General features: G+C 30.8%; 4 protein-coding genes across 5 annotated transcripts; 2 read left to right on the forward strand and 2 right to left on the reverse strand.

Annotated features, from left to right (window-relative positions):
• The first annotated feature begins 5,153 nt into the window (after window positions 1-5,153).
• Window positions 5,154-6,864, forward strand: LOC105363785 (inhibitor of growth protein 1-like). The gene is made up of 3 exons (XM_011501562.1): window positions 5,154-5,521; window positions 5,937-6,143; window positions 6,206-6,864. The coding sequence occupies exons 1-3, from the start codon at window positions 5,374-5,376 to the stop codon at window positions 6,721-6,723; spliced, it is 873 nt and encodes a 290-aa protein (XP_011499864.1). The 5' UTR covers window positions 5,154-5,373; the 3' UTR covers window positions 6,724-6,864.
• Window positions 6,865-7,676: 812 nt separating this feature from the next.
• On the forward strand, window positions 7,677-13,344 carry vtd (RAD21 cohesin complex component verthandi). 2 transcript variants are annotated; one of them, XM_011501563.1, is made up of 13 exons: window positions 7,677-7,917; window positions 8,289-8,462; window positions 8,835-9,064; window positions 9,132-9,330; window positions 9,440-9,602; window positions 9,852-10,041; window positions 10,177-10,397; window positions 10,575-10,795; window positions 10,870-11,061; window positions 11,227-11,601; window positions 12,177-12,311; window positions 12,398-12,553; window positions 12,662-13,344. In XM_011501563.1, the coding sequence occupies exons 2-13, from the start codon at window positions 8,319-8,321 to the stop codon at window positions 12,785-12,787; spliced, it is 2,352 nt and encodes a 783-aa protein (XP_011499865.1). In that variant the 5' UTR covers window positions 7,677-7,917; window positions 8,289-8,318; the 3' UTR covers window positions 12,788-13,344. The 2 variants fall into 2 exon arrangements, with proteins under 2 accessions (XP_011499865.1, XP_011499866.1); XM_011501564.1 differs by having other exon boundaries at window positions 9,147-9,330.
• A 1,443-nt stretch (window positions 13,345-14,787) lies between these two features.
• CCT1 (chaperonin containing TCP1 subunit 1) lies at window positions 14,788-18,823 on the reverse strand. The gene is made up of 10 exons (XM_011501565.1): window positions 18,629-18,823; window positions 18,237-18,322; window positions 18,034-18,162; window positions 17,871-17,968; window positions 17,675-17,785; window positions 16,861-17,266; window positions 16,351-16,553; window positions 15,907-16,099; window positions 15,309-15,472; window positions 14,788-15,053 (listed from the first exon to the last, which is right to left on the reverse strand). The coding sequence occupies exons 1-10, from the start codon at window positions 18,699-18,701 to the stop codon at window positions 14,840-14,842; spliced, it is 1,677 nt and encodes a 558-aa protein (XP_011499867.1). The 5' UTR covers window positions 18,702-18,823; the 3' UTR covers window positions 14,788-14,839.
• A 1,052-nt stretch (window positions 18,824-19,875) lies between these two features.
• LOC105363873 (protein NDUFAF4 homolog) lies at window positions 19,876-20,829 on the reverse strand. Its single transcript, XM_011501675.1, has 4 exons — window positions 20,559-20,829; window positions 20,386-20,477; window positions 20,056-20,278; window positions 19,876-19,901 (listed from the first exon to the last, which is right to left on the reverse strand). Exons 1-4 carry the CDS (start codon window positions 20,701-20,703, stop codon window positions 19,876-19,878), a joined length of 486 nt encoding a protein of 161 aa, XP_011499977.1. The 5' UTR covers window positions 20,704-20,829.
• Window positions 20,830-21,647: the final 818 nt, after the last annotated feature.

The raw sequence follows: 21,647 nt of genomic DNA on the forward strand, positions 1-21,647 counted from the left end.
ATAATAACAAAATGCAGCAGATACAAAAATATAACAAATCTGCTCTTCCATCTTTAATTTTTGTACATACTTCTTCTTATATATACATATTTCTTCATTATCATTATACGTACCAACTACTTTATATGAAAATAGCAAATAATTTAAAAATAAATATATTTATTCGGATATTATTTTTAATCATTTGTTTAAAGCGCGTGAAAGCATCATAAAATCTGAAAAACATTTACAAATATTTTTTATATATATTTTTAAATTGTTTTTATGCATAATCATACAAAATCATACAAAATGAGGATCTCGAGGTTAATTCTCTATAATAAAATACAGAATGAGTATAAATAATATCTTTAACGGTGCCATTTCCGTAAAAAACACTGTCTTGAAACTTCTTCAACTCTTCCAATGATAACCGTATTCTTCCAAATGATAGAAATAAACTGCTGCATTAACTTTTCGAGCTGTCGAACTATATGAGCATAATTATGGGCAATAAAAATAAATAAATATACAATTATTACTTATTCAATGCTAAACGTTGACACTATCGGGCAGAATGACATTCTGGAGTAAATTTATTGGTAAATTTACTACATACGATACAAAACATTTATAGCGCGAATGAAGATTTTCAAATATATATATTGTATTATTATCATTATTATAATTATTATCATTATTATTATTACTAATCCTACTACTACTATTACTACTGCTACTGCTATCACTATTATTATTATTATTATTATTATTATTATTATTATTATTATTAATATTATTATTATTATCACTATTATTATTATTATTATTATTATTATTATTATTATTATTATTAGTATTAAGTACCTGTTTGAAATGTGAGAGATTTTTAAAATCCTCTCGATTAATGTCAAATATTTATGTAAAACTTTTTATCAATGCGTAAAATTGTATAGTCGTGTCTGTGTATGCTTGTGTACCTTGATGATAAATATGTCGATACATTGATGTAAATAAATTGTAAATAAAAATTAAAATGAGAAAAACCTTTGTAAACGCGAGTGCGATTATAAATAATTATCGTACCATTAAATTAAGTGTTTGTTGCATTAACACGAAGAACATAAAAAAAAAAAAGAAGAAAAAACGAAGTAAAATTGCGCATTGTCATAGTGATTTACGTATATTTTGTGCGAGTATAAGTATATTCTTCTTTTTCTGAAGATCGCAAGAAAGTATTAACGATATTATCTATTAAAAAAAAAAAAAAAAAAAAAAAAAAAAAATCTGACTGTTATACCACTTCAAGTACTTGCTTTCTCATCTAGTCACTAGTCATTAGTCTAGTCTAGCTTTTGCTGAAAATTTTGTGCGAGACAATTTCAAATCACAACAAGCGAATAATAAAAATACCATTGCGATCAAATGTATTATCTAGGCAGCTTTTTAAAAAAATTGATTTTGCATGCGAATGACATTCCAAGTACAGATGAAAAGAAAAGTGATGTAATTGAATAATCATATTTATAAATTTACCTGTTTTCAATATTTTTACTTTCTTTTAATGTGGATATGGATATAGCAAAAGAAAAAAATATATTTGTGTAATTTTATGTTCAGATAGTTTAAGTTTTAAATTTTCAAATCTTTTGATTTTCATGAATGTATAAAAGATTTTAAGTTTTTTGAAATTAATACAACAAAGTTGTAATAACGATTTCTTTATTAAAGTAATTATTTTAATATTTTAATCTCATATATCAATATTTATGTAAATATTTTGTTCATTAGAAAATTAAAAAATTGCTAATAAATTGCAAAATAATGATAATTTTCGAAATATTAAGACAACTTTTTTGTTGAAGAATTTGCTTTTTTAAAGAATACTATGCGAAACATGTTTCATAATTCAAGTGAGCTAGTAAATATCAAACGAGCATAGTAAATCAATATATACACACAAAAAAATGATATTATTTAATTTAATTGTTAAAATGTTTGTATTTAAGCTTATATTTATACAATTCATTCTTATTAGCTTGCGGTAATATGTGAAAAGTTTAGCCATTTTCTCGTTTGCATTACCCCTCTCACACATTGTCTGCCAAAGTAATGAAGAAATTTTGACAAAAATTTCAACATTCTGGAATCAATTATAATATAAAAAGATATCCTATTTCATATTGTAACGCGTCATAATACGGTGTAAGACAAAAACAAAACAAAAAAAAAAAAACAAAAAAAACAAAAGAAAAACTAATATTAATGCTGACTCGATGTCATCTTATAATTATGTATAATTCTGTATTACTCAAGCGTTCACAGTAAATAATTTTAGAAACATAAACAGATACGTAAAAGAATTTTTGTGGGCAATATGAGTCCGATTTAAAGAATAAAATACACCATTTTACATCAAAGAAATAAAAGAAAAAGTAAAATAACAATATTAAAGTATAAAAATATAAACACGTTTCCTCGAAACAAATTATTACTGTGACACAATGTAGTACTAATCAGTCTAATATATGTGTATATATAACCATTCAACCTTCCTGGCACTATTTAATAATTCTATCGGTATTACAAATATTACGTATTGTAGAATTAACTATTAATTTTAACTATTCAGTACATATATCATCACTTTCAGTAAAAAGGCGAGTATAATAACAAATTATACTATTTCATTAAACGTGTTACCAAACACAATTTTTACGTAGTAATAATGTATGTTTTCACTTTTACAATCATAATTTTACATTGAAAAAAAAATGACAATTTTGTTGTCAGTTTATTACATAATTATATATTATATTACATAATTATGTAATAGCAGGTACAAGTGAATGATGCGGTTCTTACACCGTTGACGCTGAGTATTATTTCTCGTGTAAAATATGTATTTAATTCCTTATATATTGCACGATTAAATAAAAGTCGTCATCTTAAATGGTCAATGATAACAGTAAGAATAGTATTAGTGAACTTATTAACTAAACTCGTTTAAAATTGCTCGAATTCATTAAAATTAAAAGAATAAATTCGAAACGAGTTTAGATTATAATGAACTTAACGGTTAGAATTAAGGGTAGTGGTAGCCATAGTTCTTAAACAGAGAGAAAGAGCGATAATAATATTTATAACGAAAATATAATCGAAACGAGCACAGTGTGTAACGCGTTAAAGGAGATGCAAAAATAAGAAGAAATTTAATAGATCCAAAGAGATCTTATGCATCGGATATTAATGTTCATTTATTTGGTTTCTTTACTTTTCATTAGAAATGGAAATAACAATTATTGTATGTCAATGTTTATAAAGCGTATAAACTATATATATATATATATATATATATATATATATATATATAAATATATCATGAATTTTGTTTTCTTTCCGACATTCCGTTTAAACTGTGACTGTGAGTTGTACTATGAGCCTCGCAACGTATGTCGATGCAAAAAAATTAATTCATTTTCTTTATGGGCGATCTATTACACTCTTTTACACCATGAATATATTTCTATATTTGCGCGTATTATATAAGAATAATGGATTTTTCCAATCTTTCGTTATATGTGTATGATTAAAGTGTAATAAGTATAATCATCTTAATTGTCAGCATTCGTCCTTTGTAAATTCGGCAATATTTTCTATGATTTTATACTAATTGCAAAGTGTAGCGAACTGCACTAATAAAAAACGAGATTCAGATACTAAAATATGTATATAGTAATAATATACGAGATTAAGCGAGTGACCATTACACCAACGGAAAATGGCTATAGAAACGAGTGTTGGCACACATATGTACGAAATATACAAAAAAAAATTGAAGAAAAAAATACATAGATTTAAAAAGATATATTATGCTGTTATAAGATTTATTTTTTCCAATAATATGTCCTTAATTGTGTAGTAAGTAGAAGAAGAAATTCTGATCATAATTATTCTAATACGATTGAAAATTATTATGACAATTAAGTTAAAGTAAAAGAATAAACATGAATATCAGTAAAAAAAATTAATTTTTTTCCATCAATATTTAATTCAAATTTCAATCAATAACCATTTTAATTATAATGTATAGATTACTAAACTATAAACTATTTTCTGAATTTTAATTAAATGTTTGTTACAAAGATGAAATAACAAAATAATTAAATTTATAACTTTGCTAAATAAATTGTTCATAATAAAATAGGCTTGAATTAGATGCATTTGTGTGCATTTACAAATGACAATTAGAAAAATTAAAATATTAAATATGAAATTCCTTTATTTTTATCATTTCTTGTATTATTAAAAGTAAAACCAAAATAAATAATATATTTCTTAAGTAAAAATCTAAATATTTAACATAGTTTATCAAAAGTGAATAAATTTCTGAGAATAAGATTTATATATATATATATATATATATATATATATATCATTGGCTAACTTTTTAAAAATAAAATTACGTTATATTAACTTTGAAGATTAATGTCCGAGTGAAAAGATTTTAAAAGAAAAAGTTTTAACATTTTTAGTTTTATTGATTTATTGAAGTTTTATTGAACAACCAATTCGCATGCTTAATACGATCCGAACATTTAGTTAACTAATTTTTGATAATTCATAATCAACACGAACAAACAGAATAAAACACTCTACAAGTTGTATCGATAATTAATAAACAACTTCAAAATTTACAATTATTTTGAGAATAATAATGTGAATAATAATAATATTTTTTATTTTTTTATTAACAACAACAACGACGACGACGACGACGACGACAACGACAGCAGTATGGAATAATAATAATAAGTTAAATTAAAATCAATGTTTTGAAGTAGAAAAATCGTTAGATTTTTTTCTTAAATATTTTCCTATTCTCTTTATGTTATACATTAACATTATCATAAGGATAAATGAAATTTTTTTGTTTTTTAATTTTTCATGTATGAAAAATTAGCAAATCTTGTCAAATATTAATTTACCTTTTTCATATAAAACGAAACCTTCGTAGATTCAATATGGTCTAATTTATAATATAAACAATCACCCTTTAATATATTGATATTTTTAACGTTTACTCGTCGTATTATGGCTTTCTATTAAAAACAAAAAAAAAAAAAAAGAACAAGAGGAAAAAACATTTGTCTCACAATAAGTATTAGCAACTTTACTGCACTTAGCGGTCACCTACAACGATATTCAAAATAGTAACGGCGTAACTTTAAATTCAAAAGCCACGCACACACGCATAAAAGTATACGTGTGCGGGCCAGTGTCAGCGCGTGAGCATATACATATATGCTTGCGTGCCATCGGCTTACAATCGTAATACTTAGAACGATATGGTCCTTCAAAAGGTAAACAATCTGTCAGAAACCGGCGACTTAAATGCTAAAAATGGAGAATGAAATAGAAAACGAGGATAATTTATCTGTGGTGCAGTACATAAATGATTATCTGGATTGTGTTGAAAATTTACCGAACGATTTACAACGGCAATTATCACGGATACTGGATCTCGATGTCACAAGTCAAAGTAAGAAAATAATTAGTTGCACGACATTTACGAAGACGTGTTGTTGGATATAATCGATCGTTTCTCTCATTCTAATTGAAACATCATTTTTACGGTGAAATATTCTTCATAAAATTACTTTAAATTATCGTACAAGTCAATTATATAATATTAATATTTTAGCTCTCTATATTGAATTCTATCTTATTCGAATTCATTAATTCTGATCAAAACATTATCTTTTCATTGTTAATGTTAATATAATTATTCACTACATCTATATCATTCATTTATAATCCTTAATAGAGAAAAATGTAGATAATATATAAAAAAAATTTTTTATACTTTTTACCCAACTTACTGTTCATAAGTATTAAATATTTATTATTTTATAACATACAATATGAATGTACATATGGATTTTAATATTACACAGACTATTTCCGTGAATTTGAGAAGCATGAAAAGGTTGTTGCAAAAATTAATGTCGACACAACAACGAGAAAACAAGCTCTCATACAAATGCACAAATCACTAATATCAATGCAAAATATTGGTGATGAGAAATTGCAAATAATGCAAGTAATTTTAAATCTTATAGAGAAAAAAGTGGAACAATTGAATGTAAAACGAAGGAATTTAAGTACGTATTTACTCAATAAATTCTTATGCATATTATTAATAGCAATAATTTTGTTTTAACAGATTTGGGCGAGCAGGAAAATAACGAACCTCTTAATAAGTCAAATAATAACGTGGGTTCTTTGAACGTGGAGAAGAACGTTAATAATACAAAGTTGAATTTGCGTGGCAGAAGATCAAAATTGAATACGTCTTTAAAATCATCGGATGGAGCGGATACAAGTATTTTGTCGGAAAATCAATTGTTAAACATTTCAAGTTCGTCGAATGGAGCCCAGAAGAAATTGAATACATCGAATAGTAGTAAAAAGAGCAAAGGAAAGTCTTTCGCGAGTCAGCAAAATCAAAATATAGAGGATAATCAATCACTGACCGAAGATGATGCCGACGAACCGTTATACTGTCTGTGCAAGCAAATTTCATTTGGAAAAATGATTATGTGCGATAATGACTTGTGCTCGGTCGAATGGTTTCATTTTAAATGCGTTATGCTTACCAAAAAACCAAAAGGTAAATGGTATTGTCCCGAATGCAGAGGACATCGACCAAATATTATGAAGTCAAAAATTGAGCCTCGGTGACACAGCGCAGTTGCTATTATCAATAAAAACTTTACACTTGATAACATTGTACAAAAAGCATTGTAAATCGCGTCGCTACATAATAATTTAAAAGGTACTCGTCTTTTTAATTTTAATTCGAATAGTTATCTTAAATACATTTTAGCTCAATAAAAAATGTTTAAACACATTTCACACAGTGTATATATAGATATAGATATATATGTATGTGTATGTATGTATATATATATATATATATGTGTGTGTGTGTGTGTGTGTGTGTGTGTGTGTGCGCGCGTGCATGTGCGTATGCGCGCGCGCGCGTGTATTTTATTTTCGTTATTTCTTTGTACATAAAATTTAAATAAAATGTGACCATTACAATTGGCCAACGGAACGTAATTATTCCACAACGATTTTTTATTGTAGTAATATTGTGCAAAACAAAAACATTGAAATAGGGTCTGTCAGCGCCACAGGTGAATCAACATTCAGGCAAGTATCATGAATTCGTAAAGGTTATATTTACGAAGCTTTTACCACCATTATTATAGACATTATAATCAGCCGTCGGTACAATATCCTCATGAAAAACAATGGTAATCGCATAATAAGGCGCGTTACAAATTTCTTACCCAACTATCGTAAGTGACAGTTTTAGTAATAAAAATTGTGAAGGAATGATGGGAAGAACGAGTTAAACAAGTTTGATTTGGAGCAGAGGAAGCGTAATAATCTCGCGCTTGCATGGATAGGGAATTGATGATTAGGACGCTCGTCGGGCGAATTGGAGAAGCTCGTCGCGGCGTTGGCGTTGGCGGTGGCGGTAGCGGTGGCGGTGGCGGTGGCGGTGGCGGTGGCCATGCGAAATCGATGGCTTTGCGAACGCGCACGAGGCCGGTCGTGGGTGTGGTGGGGCGAGATGGAAAAGGAAAGTTGCGGCCAAGCGGAAGGAACGGGAGCGAGAGACCGTTACTGGTTTGGCATTGGTGGACGAGCGAGCGAGGGAGAGAGCGATAGTTTGGATAGTTTGGATCGAGCGCTCGGCTCTCGGTGAGACGACGCGCTTGAAAATTCGTTTGTGTGCACCTCTGCCGCGTATGTCAACGTCGTTGGCTTCCTGAAAGAGCGCGTCCGGGGCGATCTGACGGCGCGCCTCTGTGGAAAGATGCGATTACGGAGCGTGAGAGGCTAGGAGGACAGCTTGTCGACGAGGTGAGATTGAGTTGAAGCGTGGGATCGGCAGTAGACGAAGGTCTAGGCGGGAATCCGCCGCGAACCGCCAAAATCTCTTAGGACCCGACGCCATCTTGATCGTTTTTGTTGACAAATTCACATTCTGTCTCTCGCGTATACTTTTTAAATGAAGCCCACAACTTGTGGGCTGGATTTATAATGTCGACGGACCGTCGCATGTTATGCGTGGATTTGTTATTTAAATAATTGGCCTGCTTGTGCCTTATTCGACATTCGAGCACAGCTGTATAAACATTTCGTACATAAATGTATAAAACAGTTATGGCTTGGCTTTAGAATGCACTTGCACCACTGCTTGTGTATTTTATTTGTGTGACTCTTTGTTATAGATCAAGGCGTAAATATTTGAAAGATCCAACATGTTTTACGCTCACTTTGTGTTGGCCAAGAAGGGCCCATTGGCCCGGATTTGGTTGGCTGCCCATTGGGATAAGAAGTTAACCAAAGCCCATGTTTTTGAAACCAACATCGAGAAGTCTGTGGATGGTATTTTGCAGCCCAAGGTAAGCATTGCTTTATTCGTTAGTCTCTTTAGTACTTTTATGTTATGAACATAGAAAATACCGTAGATTGGTTCATAATTAGTCGTGCGACGAGGAGGCTAATTAGTTAGCTACGGATTTCCAGCTTCACGCATATTTAATTGGTGATCGATTTGGAGCCAACTATATTGCAAATCTAAAGTTCATTTATTACGTTTCATAATTCAATTATTCCTTGACTTTATAAAAACTTTATCGCTACAAATATGCAAATTTTGCTTCTGTTAACTATTGCCCGCGAATTAACAATATTTTCTGAATTATCAACGATATGTTAATTTTAAAAATTACAAACTTATATATTTAACCTTTATGAAACATTTTATTTTTCAGGTCAAAATGGCATTACGTACATCGGGTCACTTGTTGCTGGGAGTCGTTCGTATTTACTCTCGCAAGGCAAAATACTTGTTGGCAGACTGTAATGAGGCATTTGTTAAGATCAAAATGGCCTTTAGGCCGGGCATGGTAGATTTGCCGGAAGAACATCGAGAGGCAGAGGTTAACGCTATCACATTACCGGAAGTTTTTCACGACTTTGACACGGCTATGCCTGAATTAAAGTAAGCTCTCATTACTCTTATTGAAAGTACCAAAATTTGCAACTTTTTTATGACTTATCGACCATAGTTTGACTTTGTACAGGGATGTTGACATCGAGGCCCAGTTCAGTTTAAATCAATCTAGAGCTGAGGAAATTACAATGAGGGAAGATTATGGAAGCTTATCCCTGGTTACTCACGATCAAGGCTTCGGGGACATGAGCTTTGATGTGGAGCCACCCGAACTATTACGACATACCTCAAACATAGATGCCCCTTTAGATCAAGTACGTATAGAATATTTGTGATTAAACACTTTTTTTAATTTATCGTTTATTTATTTCAAATTCCTGTTTTTTTTTTGTTTTTTGTTTGTTTGTTTTTTTTGTTTTATAGAGACATATGTTGTTTACCGACGATGGCGCTGGAATAGAGGCTGCGTTAGAACAACAAGAAAAAGAAGCGGTTGCCGGTACATCAACAGCAGCGCAGCCAATGGACATTGATACTCCAATTAGGGACGATGGTTTTGGTGGACATTTGGGACAAGATATGATATGTAAGTAATTTTTATAACATGAACACGTACCACCTTCGCTGTACGTATTATTACTCATTATAAAAATAAACGTAGCTATTATTTTTATTCAAAATATTTTATACGAAAGATCTAAAAAAAAAAAAAAAAAAAAAAAAAAAAAAAAAAAAAAAATAATAATAATGATAATAAAATCATATACGTTATGTATTTTCTTGCTTATGAAATCGTGCAAAATGGGTAGTAAAAAAACTGATGATGTTGTTATAGCGGGAGGCTTATTCGAAGGAGGCTTATTCGATGAAGCCCCTATGGGAGAGGTTCCTGTACCAGATGTTAGCTCGATAGGTGAACAACAAGAACCAAATGCAGCTGCAGTAGCTCCATCTGTTCATGACGATTCGGATGAAGATATGGGTGATCATTTTGGTGGTCCACCATCCCCAATTGGCGGTATGAGGTACATAATAACGTGGATAAATAAATATGTGATTAATTGTCATTATAATCCATAAACTTTTTTTACCATTTACAATATTAATATGTACAGAAACAAATGTTTACGTTTACATACACGTATGTATTATTTTTACAGTAGTGACGGTTCAAGACCCCCCACACCAGCAACTACAATTGACACCGCTGGTGGTAGAATAAGCGTAGCGAGTCGGCGCTTTACCCCAGCTCCACAAATCGCGGATGATCATGCCATGGATGGTCACGAGGAACAACCTGTGTTACAAGAGCAGACGACTTTGTTACACGACGAAGAAGAAAGCTTCGCTTTAGCACCAGTTGATGCCTCAGCCCTTAAAGGTTTCTACAAAATATATTTATCGTCATTTAACATTACACATTTATGCTCACGAATGTTTAATATTTACATAAGATATTATAGACGTAAAACGAGTAATCAATTTGAGATCAATAAAAATGTATTTATAGCTTAGTTTTAAAGATTTAGTAAATAATGCAGTAATAAATATTTGATAGGCTTCACAAAAGCGAAACGTAAGAGAAAGCTAATTGTGGATGAAGTTAAGAATATTTCTGGAGAAGAAATGAAAGCGCAATTATCAGATACTAGTGATATTGTAACTACATTGGATTTGGCACCGCCAACCAAGAGACTAATGCACTGGAAGGAAACTGGAGGAGTGGAGAAACTCTTTGCTCTTCCTGCCAGGCCAATACCAGCTCGAGTTTTGTTCAAGGTAAAAATCTTGATGACCACTATTGTTCTTGATTTTCGAAATAACGCGCAACATTAATAAACTTTTATTTTTAGAATTATCAACGCCACTTAACCAGCAAAACTTACGATCATGATGACTTTGGAAGATTAGATGGTGGAGGCGATGATGTGATGCCTTTGGAGCAGATGAGGGACGAGCCTAAAGAGCCAGAACCAGTGTTCGAACAAAGTGGCATTCAAACGAGGAGATCCACGAGGAAGCGAAAGGCACCCGCCGACGAGGAGGTAAGGATTTTCGAAACTTTGTTTGGAGCATCATCCGCACAATCAATATTATATTATAAGATATTCATTTATATTTCTAATTTGTAAATTTAATTTACAACGAAACGACGAATATATCTTTCAAATGAAAAGACACGCATGTGAAATGAATTTTATTTAATTCAGCCACCATCACCACCACCGGCGGACATCACGCACCCGTCGACAGTGTCCGAGCCGGTAGAACAGCCGAGTATGCAAGCTGTTCAGGAATTATCCTCGGAACCATCGCCGGTGCACCAGCCGGAGGTATCCCTACCCCAAGAACCCGCAGTACCTGACATAAGCAGCATCATGTCAGCCGTCGATCAATCTGACATGATTGGCGCCGGTGCGTCCTCCGAGCATCCACTGCTAGGCATGGAGATGCCGCAGATCCCGCCTAACGAGGTTAGCTCACTGCTCGGTTCGACCGAGGAGCACGTGGACGAGCAGCAGCATCACGACGACGCACTGCCACCCTCCGACTTACCTCAGATGGAAAATATGGGCTACGATCAGGTAACTACTACCGCGTGCGGCTATTGTTTCAAATTCTCGAAACATTGTAAAGTAACATAATAGATATTCCTGCCGCGACTACTTTTATAAAATTAAATTACGTATTAAACGTACGCTTGTCGAGCTCTTTTATTTTCACGTGTAATCGTAATTGCACGATAATACTTAGTAACTAGACTTTGTAGACGATTTCGTGCGATTGATAATTTGAAAGTTACGGTACTAGGGCGCGCATGCGCAATTGTTCAGTGCACACAAAAGAAGAAATTATAATACTACCAAACTTTTCTAAGCGACATTTTAATAATCGTTTTATCGTGTGAGACGAATAATAGAACATTCAGCGGATATTGAAATAAAGTATAGTTTCATTCTCTTGTTTATTGCATACATACATACATACAATATTGTTAGAGAAATTTTGGCATATAACTAAATGACGATTTTTTTTATTTTTTTATTTTTTTATTTATCCTTTATATCCATAATACAATTACATGATACAATAATGTATCGAAGAATATGGTAAGAGTAATGGCTTGAGTAATTACTAAAAGGAAAATTTTCTTTTCTAGAATGCACCACCAGTGTCGTACATGGGTTACGATGATCAACACCCACCGGCTCATACTCCAGGAGCTATTTCGGAAAGAGGACCAGCCACACCGTGGAACCACGAAGATTATGAGTTCCCGCCTTCAGTTGGACCGGTACGTTAAAGAATCTTATTAATTTAATTAATGCCAATCATTAATATTGTACTCGATGACATGTAATTTATCGACTAAATTTACAGCAAGAAGAACAACAAATGGATGAAACGTATGAGCAGTTCGAGGAGCGCGTATTGAACAAGCGCGCGGCACATATGTATCAAGTTATCAAAAATAAATTGGACACGAGAGATAATTTAACTCTATCAGAAATGACCCACAAAAGCTCTCGTAAACAGGTATGTGCGGACCGACAGGCATTCGTCAATCAACAATTACGCTAGTTAATGCTTAATAATTAATACTGTTATAACAATGTATTTGAATTCTATCTGCTTTCCTTGCAGGCGGCGCAGAAATTCTATACTTTGTTGGTTCTGAAGAAGTTTCAAGTTTTGGAAATTAATCAAGAATGCTCGTACGTTGACATTTACGTTACCAAAGGCCCAAAGTTCGACAATCCGGCGCTTTAAACGCACTCATTTTTCTTTCACGAATTTATTACTTTCTATGCAGATGATAGTTACACATTGGCATGGTTTCCTTTTCCTTTCCTTTTTACAAATAAGCGCCAATTACGTAACTTATGAGACCACGAGTATTTATTTCCCACTAATAAAAGACCTCGGTAAATATGCATATATTATAAAAAAAATATTTAAGATTAAGGAAGAGTATATTTCTACACAAACTTTGTTAGACGCTAAAAGATAAGATGATGATTCAATCGTTTGAAGTTTTATTCGATATTCGATTTCATGAGACACTTTTTACAGAATTACACATTCAAGTTTTTCTTATAGATTTCAAAACATAATAATGAGAATTAAAAACGAATGCATATCTTTTTGTATTTCATTACTAAAAAATTAATCTGTTAAAACGTATTACGTGCGAATGAGTTTTAACAAATACGACGATTTGGTTCCATTGTGCCCGATTAACTCGTCGATTACAATGGGCCCGATATATTTATAAAGATGTTATTGTTGAAACTCAAAATAAATAAAAACTTGAGTATAAGGAGAGAGTAAGGTAAAAAAAAAAAATAAATTAATACTTTTAACTAATTTATAAAAACAAATTTGCAGAGTTCATTCTTAATTATGATGTATTAAGGTTACTTTTCAATAATTGTACATTTTCATATTTATAAATAAAACAACGTTGCTAAAATTTACAACAGGTAAAGTATTTGATTAAAAAAAAAAAAAAAAAAAAAAAAAAAAAAAAAAACCTCTTTGCAATTGATAAACCAAAATAGATAAAATTAAATAAATGAAATCTCTTTGAGAATAATTTGATTATGTAATTAAGAGCTTGCGATTGTTTAATCAGGATTTATTTATTTATTTATTTATTTTTTTTTTTTTTTTTTTTTTCTTTCGATATGTGCTTTATACAATCATTATGAAACTTGATATCATTATTGAAAAGTATCGAAATAATAATGAGACCGCTAAGCGTAAAAACATTAGAAATCTTATTTAAAAGAAAAAAAGCAGAAGAAAAATTAGGTATTATAAATTTGACTACACCATTATCTTTAAAATATTTAAAATACAATGTTTTACGAATGATCAACGAGAACTCATTTATAAACTCGGTGATTATTGTTCTGTCAAGGCTTAATCCGATTTTTTTTTTTTTTTTTTTTTTTTTTTTTTTTTTACTTTTATTTATACTCGTACTTTATTATAAAAAGACTTATTAAAAATTGTCCATTTTCATTGTAAGCATGTATTTTGTGCGTGAGAATTATGGATTCTATTTATTGGAGTCCAGTAACAGATCAAATAGGCAGAATTTTCTATTCTGTGTTATATCAAACGTGTGACATGAGAGACGTATGTTACGTTCTTAGAAATATAATTTAATTGGATGATCTATACTCTTGTTGTAGAATTGTCGAAAGAAGCGAATGATGTAATATATTATTATGTTGAAGGAAGCGTGACAAAGTATCTCAATGACAAATTTAAGCGACGACCTTTTTATTTTAGACTCAATCGACAAAAAAGAAATGATAATTGCGATGGGATTACTAGGAATATTATTTGATTTTTTTTTTTTTTTTTTTTAACATTATTTTGACGTTCGATTTGAATTATTACACCGTAACTTTATAAATTCCGAATTAAAATTTAATTATACTGTTTGTAGATAAGAATATAAAATAAACAAATTAATAATTCAATTAGTAATGAGAGAAAGCTTTATTTATAATGTTTCAAACATCATTAGTGCAAATACATTTTGTAAAAAATATTTGTCCGTTGTATTACATTAATGATCATTGGCTTAATAATGATAATATTTATATTGGTTTTGTAATAGTCGGAAAATTTCATCAAAATTATTGACTATTCAAAATCTTTTAATGAGATTGAAGTTGAGTAACTGCATATTTTTATACTATAAAAAAATAATTCGTAAAAACAGTCTGAACGATATAATAATAATAATAATAATAATAATAATAGTAATATTATGAGTGATAATCATTCGATACATATAAATTAATTTCATCCTTCGAGTTGGCCGCATTCCATAGCATTTTGATACGACGAGTCTTTGCCAGATTTGACTGAGTCCAGCTTGATCATGTCATCGATTCTTAAGATTGTGATGGCAGCTTCGGTAGCGAATTTGAGGGATTTAATTTTAGAGATAGCTGGTTCCAAAACTCCCGCCTTCTTGTTATCTCTAATTGTGCCTTCAATTAGATCGAGTCCAACCCTAATAATCATATTAAAAATTCAAACAAGAGACACACGGCTTTGCTATTTAGTAGTACATAACAATAACTAAATATCTTTCTAACTATATTTTCTCATTGATTTCAAAATGCACTTGGATTTTTTTTTTGTCCTCCATTTATTATAATTACGATTTTCTATATTGTCAATTTTTTTTTTATAACTTTTGTAAATTAATATTAAAATTTTAATAATAAAATCTATCATTGTGATGGTATAAAAAATAACAACAAACCATTTTAAGTTGGCGTGATCTACGACAACTTGACTGGAATTGTGATAAGCTCTTAGCTTGGCTACGAGATCCGTGGCGTCCTGCGCCGCATTAACAGCCAAAGTCTTGGGGATGACCAAAAGTGATTTTGCATACTCGGCTATTGCAAGCTGTTCCCGGGAGCTCTAAAATAGTAAAAACAATACTTTCAATATAGATTGTCGACGAGTATGATATATCATGTGTAAGCTGCTGCTGCTGCAGCTGCTGCTGCTGCTTATCGAATGAGACACAAACAAAATTTTGTTCAAATATTAAGAAACATCGCTACCGGCATCATATATATTTAATCTTCCGAGTACAAATAATATTATCAGCGTTTATAATTTCATCGGAATTTGAAGGAGAAAAAAAGAAGAAGAAGAAGAAAAAAAAAAAAAAAAAACTAAAGGCTCGCATTATTTTATTTGTTATTTGAAAGCAAACTCTTTGGCACACTATAATACAAAACTCCATGATAAATGCTAAAATTGCCGCGTCTTCATTCTCAAACTAGAATCCCCAACCCATTCGCTTGATCATTCATCGTACACATAGACTTAATAATTATTATTATTACCACTGTAGTAGCAAAATTTTCCAAATAAATGGAGAGAGCCGCTTCGACACAGCCGCCTCCAGCAACGACGCGTTTACTTTCGAGGACTCGCTTCACAGCACATAATGCGTCATGTATAGAACGTTCCATTTCGTCACAATAATAATCGTTCGGACCACGTAAAATAATGGAACTTGCCGTCCTGGACTTTGGTCTGTTGGTATTTTTCAAACAAAGAAATAAAATCATTAGATCCTATAGATGCTTATAAATGCTATAAATGCTATAAATTAATTGTTCTAAATTTACATAAATTTTTAGTTTCTATTAGATGATAGCATTTGGTGACATGAAATACGTAAATAAACAATGTAATATTTAGTAAGGGCTTGATCGAATAATGGCAAATTGTTAAGGACGCCATGTATAATAAGAATAACCAATCTATCGTTTGGTAAAACGCACCCTTTAATAACGATGAGCTCATCGTCGCAGAATGTTTCTATAGACACTTCGGCAGCTTCGCCTAGGAAACTGGCCTGGAAGCTCTCTTCACCCTCCATATTAGTAAGAGACGTCAAGAATTGTGCACCGGTAGCTTTAGCGATACGTTTTAAGTCCACTTTTTTACATCTGCGCACAGCCATTGCACCAGCATCCACAAAGTACTGTAAGTAAGGCAGATTTTGAAGCTTTTACCAATTGAGAAGGAATATGTTTTTCTTTAGCTTTTATTATTTATCGTGCTTCTTATTAATGAGCTCGATGATTATTTTTTTATTTTTATTTTAAGTGGACTACAACCCCACTAGACTACATCATTCTATTAAATGCATAAAACAATTTTTTTATTCAATGTCCAAATTATAAATGATGTTTAATGTGGTATTATCGAGCGATAATTGCACATAAATTTAATTCACTGTAGTTCTATTAATTAATTTGATTTATAAATTATTTGTAATTCTCACTCACCTTAAGACACAGATCATCGATACCGCCGGTGCAGAGTATAACGTTAGCACCGGAGGCTAAAATTCTTTGTACATTTTCTTTTGTTATGTCCAACTCGCGCTGACGAATACCATCCAGTTTCTCCGGGTCATTAATAAGTACTTCTATACCCAGCATCAATTTAGTTTTCATCAGTGAAAAATCTAAACACGCCACTTTGGCATTTACGATCTTCTTAACCATTGCTTGCGAAGCTACTGTGCAGTTTAGAGCGTAGCCTGAAATGATGACGGAATCCCGTACACTTTTACCGTGAGCTTTCAGCACGTTAACAGCTTTTATTGGATATATAAATCCGCCTTTGCCATCGCTCACTTTAACTGCATTCGCAGCCTCTACGACAATGTTGCCGAAAAAGTCAGAATCACTGAGCAATTATAGTGGTAAGAAAGATATTTAAAATTTATATTTCATTTAATGCCATTTAAATGAGATACTTAATAATTATCTATATATTCGCATGCACATTTCATATAATTTTATTTTTATTTAAAAATCTTAACTGTTAATAGAATAAATTTGAATAATTATTACAACTAATTAAAGATAAATTAATGTTTGAAAATAAGTAATTGAAGTAATGGAAGGAACGTGGTATTTTACAAATGAATTCTACATGATTTATATATATATATATATATTATATATATATATATATATATATATATATATATATATATATATAATATATATATATATATATAAATCATGTAGAATTCATTTGTAAAAGAGACATTTGGACGTTAAGATTATAATTTTAAATAGAAAAGGATACGCATTTATAATTTTACTGGACATTGCAGTTTTAGCAACATTTATTAAACAATCTTTGCCAAGTTCTTCAACGCTCACTGTTAAATGCTCTTGTATATACTTACAGACCTCCCTGAAAATTTTAAATAATATATTTGAATATTTATCGTTAAGAATTTTTTGGTGAAATGTCAAACTCTTGTATTATTTTTACATACTTGCAAGCTAATCTATAACCACTGATCACCGAAGTTGGATGAATCTTATTTTTAACAAGTTCATCCGCATTTTTAAGTAATTCTGCTGCCACAATCACCTAAACAATTAATATAACAAAGCATAAGGAATATATCAAATTTCAATTTAATACAGCCGACTTACAACCGAGGTAGTACCGTCTCCAACTTCCTCATCCTGCAATTGTGCCAGTTCCACGAGAACTCTCGAAGCTGGATGTTCTACCTCTAGAAGTCGCAGAATCGTCGCTCCATCATTTGTAATTGTAACGTCCTACAAACATTAAAATTATCAAACTAAACATTTAATCGAGATAACTTTCATTTCCAAAACTTAATGTCACTTACGCCAATATCGTCGACAAGCATCTTGTCAAGACCAACTGGTCCAAGAGAACTTTTAATTATATTGGCGATAGCTAATGCAGCCATTACTGAAATACAACAACAATTAATATTAACAAAATATTCATAACAATACCAAGTCCGTAAATACCGTATTAACTTTATAATTTTAATAGTAAAAAATTGGCAATTTTTAAGAGATGTCATTACACGTTATAAATAGGCGAAATCGACCAATTGAATGAGGAGCACACGAGGCCAAGAAAATAAACGAAATAGTTTCCCTAATGCTATAGGTAGAAGCTCGAATTTAAGCAAATAGATTGTAAATAAGGAGGAAATAACTTATAAGGAATTTTAAACCGGAGGCCGAAATTAAGGTTAGAAAAGCATACCATTTTGTGAACGAACGGGAGCGCCGGATTGACGCGTTCCGGTAATAGCTAAAGCACTTGCTACTGTCGACATTTCTTCGTTATTTTATCGTATTCACTGCAATTAATAAAAGTCGTTGAAACGTAGTGAAGCAACTGAAGTGTTGTTAACGTTAGAATAGCCGCGTGCTCCTCTAAGCCGAATAAATAACAATGGAGGAATTCCCTTTCGTTCGTGACCGCAGTCGCTGCGATTCTATTGGTTTAAAAGAGAAGTCGCAACTTCTCGATTGGATAAGATTATTAAGCTTATATGTGCCGGATTCACTTTGCCCGGTTATGAAAGATTCATCATTTATCAAACATTTAACGCGCGTGTTAATATGTTCTCATTATAATGAACGTTTTTCAGGCAGAGGGGCTTCAATGAAATCTCAAAAAAGCTATTATTTCTTTGAATATTCCGATCGACATGATGAAATTGGAAAACGCTTGCGTGCTGGGCTTATTATGGCCTTATTTGGGCAATGATCCAATGTATTAATAATGAGGCTGGGACTGGGATTAATTTAATGAATTCTTATGGCAAGGTTTACGGATATACTGATTCAATACAAACACATAAGACTAATATAGTATATTTACAAATTAATTTTGTAATAAACAATAGTCTGATAAACAACAATTGTAATCAAATATACCATCTTATTACAGTTTACACAGATATGTTAAATTAATAGAGACTTATTTTAATCGATGCGAGTATTCGATTTAACTATTTTTATCTACTTCATTGAATTATTTTACAATTTTTCTGCTCTACTCTCATTTTTCCTATCATTTTCTAATAGTATCGATTTCTCTTTGCCAATTAACTTTTCATTTTTTTCCTCTTTCTCTAAGATAAAAATGAAAAAATATTCCAAAATATCATCTGAAACAGAATAAAATACTTTAGTAATTTATAAATAAATAAATAAATAAATAAATTAGATTCTCGTTTAATTTAATTAACATAAATGAATGATAGTTTTTAAAAGAATAGAGCTAAATATTAATTATATAAAAGTTTAAAATTTTGTATAGAGTAATACGAATAGTAAATAGCTTTTTTTATTGTTCTTATTATCAACATTACGATCTAATTTAATAATACTATATTTTAAAGTGACGATCTATAAGTAATAACTTTTATCCTATAGGACAAAGTTTCATAACTTATTATGTAATACAATCTAATTTCATTTCCATAATACATTCGTACATTTCTACAATTTAATATGAAGCTTGTAATCTGTAAAATAATACAAAGTTGTATAACTTCATAATTTGAATATTGAAAATTCCTTCAAAATAAAACTGCGTCCGTTCTTACATCGAATGTATAAAATAATTTTAAACTAATATCTGCTTATCTGCTATCTAAAATATTGAAAATATATACACACCTACAAGCTTTTTCTCTAAATAGTACTCTTTTGCCAAATACTCCGAGTTATATATTATTGGATCTTTGCTGTGTTTATCAATCATTTGTATAGCTTGGCGCAAACTTATTTTACCCTTTACTACTTCCTGTGATTCATAAAATCCGAATTCAGACAACTCAGGTCTCAATCTTTCTTTTGGCAAATTTCTTTCTGGATCCTCACTTCTATTATTATCTGGTACCTAGAAATCAATACAAATAGATATATTGACTTTTGCATTTACAACAATTATTATAAAATAAGTATTTAACTTGATTTAATTTGTTATAAGTGTGAAAAATTATTTACCGAATTATCATAGGATTTCACATATATTTTTTTAAGATTGTTGTCTAGTTCAATATTTTTTGTTTGCGAAGTTACTTTATAATCTGGTTCCACTAAAAAACGATATATAAATTTAATCATGAACGTATAAACAATTAATTCATTTAAATAAAAAGAATTTAGATAAAACTAACATTCATTTACTAAGTTAATTTGTGTTTGTTTCATTTTATAAGATGGTGCTACTTTGGGTTTATCTTTTGCAATTTCCCTATGAGCTCGATTCTCGATATTATAATTTTTAAATGGTCGCGAAAGTCTTCTAGACACATTGCCCATTTTATTAATAATTCTTTTTAATTACGTTAAAACTTTCTTAAGTCTATAATAAAATATGCACGCCGCATAATAATCTAACCAAACAAAGTACAAATAATCCTAAACTTTATTTGTCCATTGTCGAATTTCATATAATGATGAAAAGGAATTATTAAGTTCTTTTCAATAATAATATTTTATACACTTCTTTGAGATTGTTTGTTTCTCCTTTAGAAACCTAAGATGATGAAAATTTAAGGTTATATTAAAAAATGTTGAATTTATCTGCTGCCGTATTCCCCCTACACGGAACGCGACGGCACACACAGGCTAGAAACCTACCCGCTTGAACCAACACGCGCAAACCTTACACATGCGTATGGATATGAAGGATGGGTAAAAGAGTAGAGAAAAATAGGTAATAAATACTTAGGTTTAGTACTATTTCGGTATCATGAGAGGTCACTTTGAATACAAAAAAGGCGCCAAATTTTGATTCACAGGGGGGATTACAAATTTCTGCGGTTACTCCAATAATTCTTATCATTATTATAATGTAATAATACATCTAACTAAAACATTTCAATTTAATTCCTTCCTTATTTTGGATAAACAATTCTTAATTATTAATATTTATTAGGCAACTTTGCACTATATTTTATTCAAAAGTATAATATTGGACATCGATATTATTTTAAATTTAATTTTTATATACTCATAACTTTCATATATTCATTTTCATTAATGCACTTATCTAATTACAGGCTAGTAATATAAAGTGAGAAAATATATTATTATAATTAATAGATACTTTGCCAATGCAATCTCGAACACACACACGCGCGCGCGCGCGCGCGCACACGCACGCACACACACACACATATATATATATATATATGTGTATATATATATATATATATATATATATATATATATATATATATATATATATATATATATATATG

The sequence above is a fragment of the Ceratosolen solmsi genome, unplaced genomic scaffold (genome assembly GCF_000503995.2).
Source record: "Ceratosolen solmsi marchali unplaced genomic scaffold, CerSol_1.0 scaffold28, whole genome shotgun sequence".
NCBI lineage: Eukaryota > Metazoa > Arthropoda > Insecta > Hymenoptera > Agaonidae > Ceratosolen > Ceratosolen solmsi.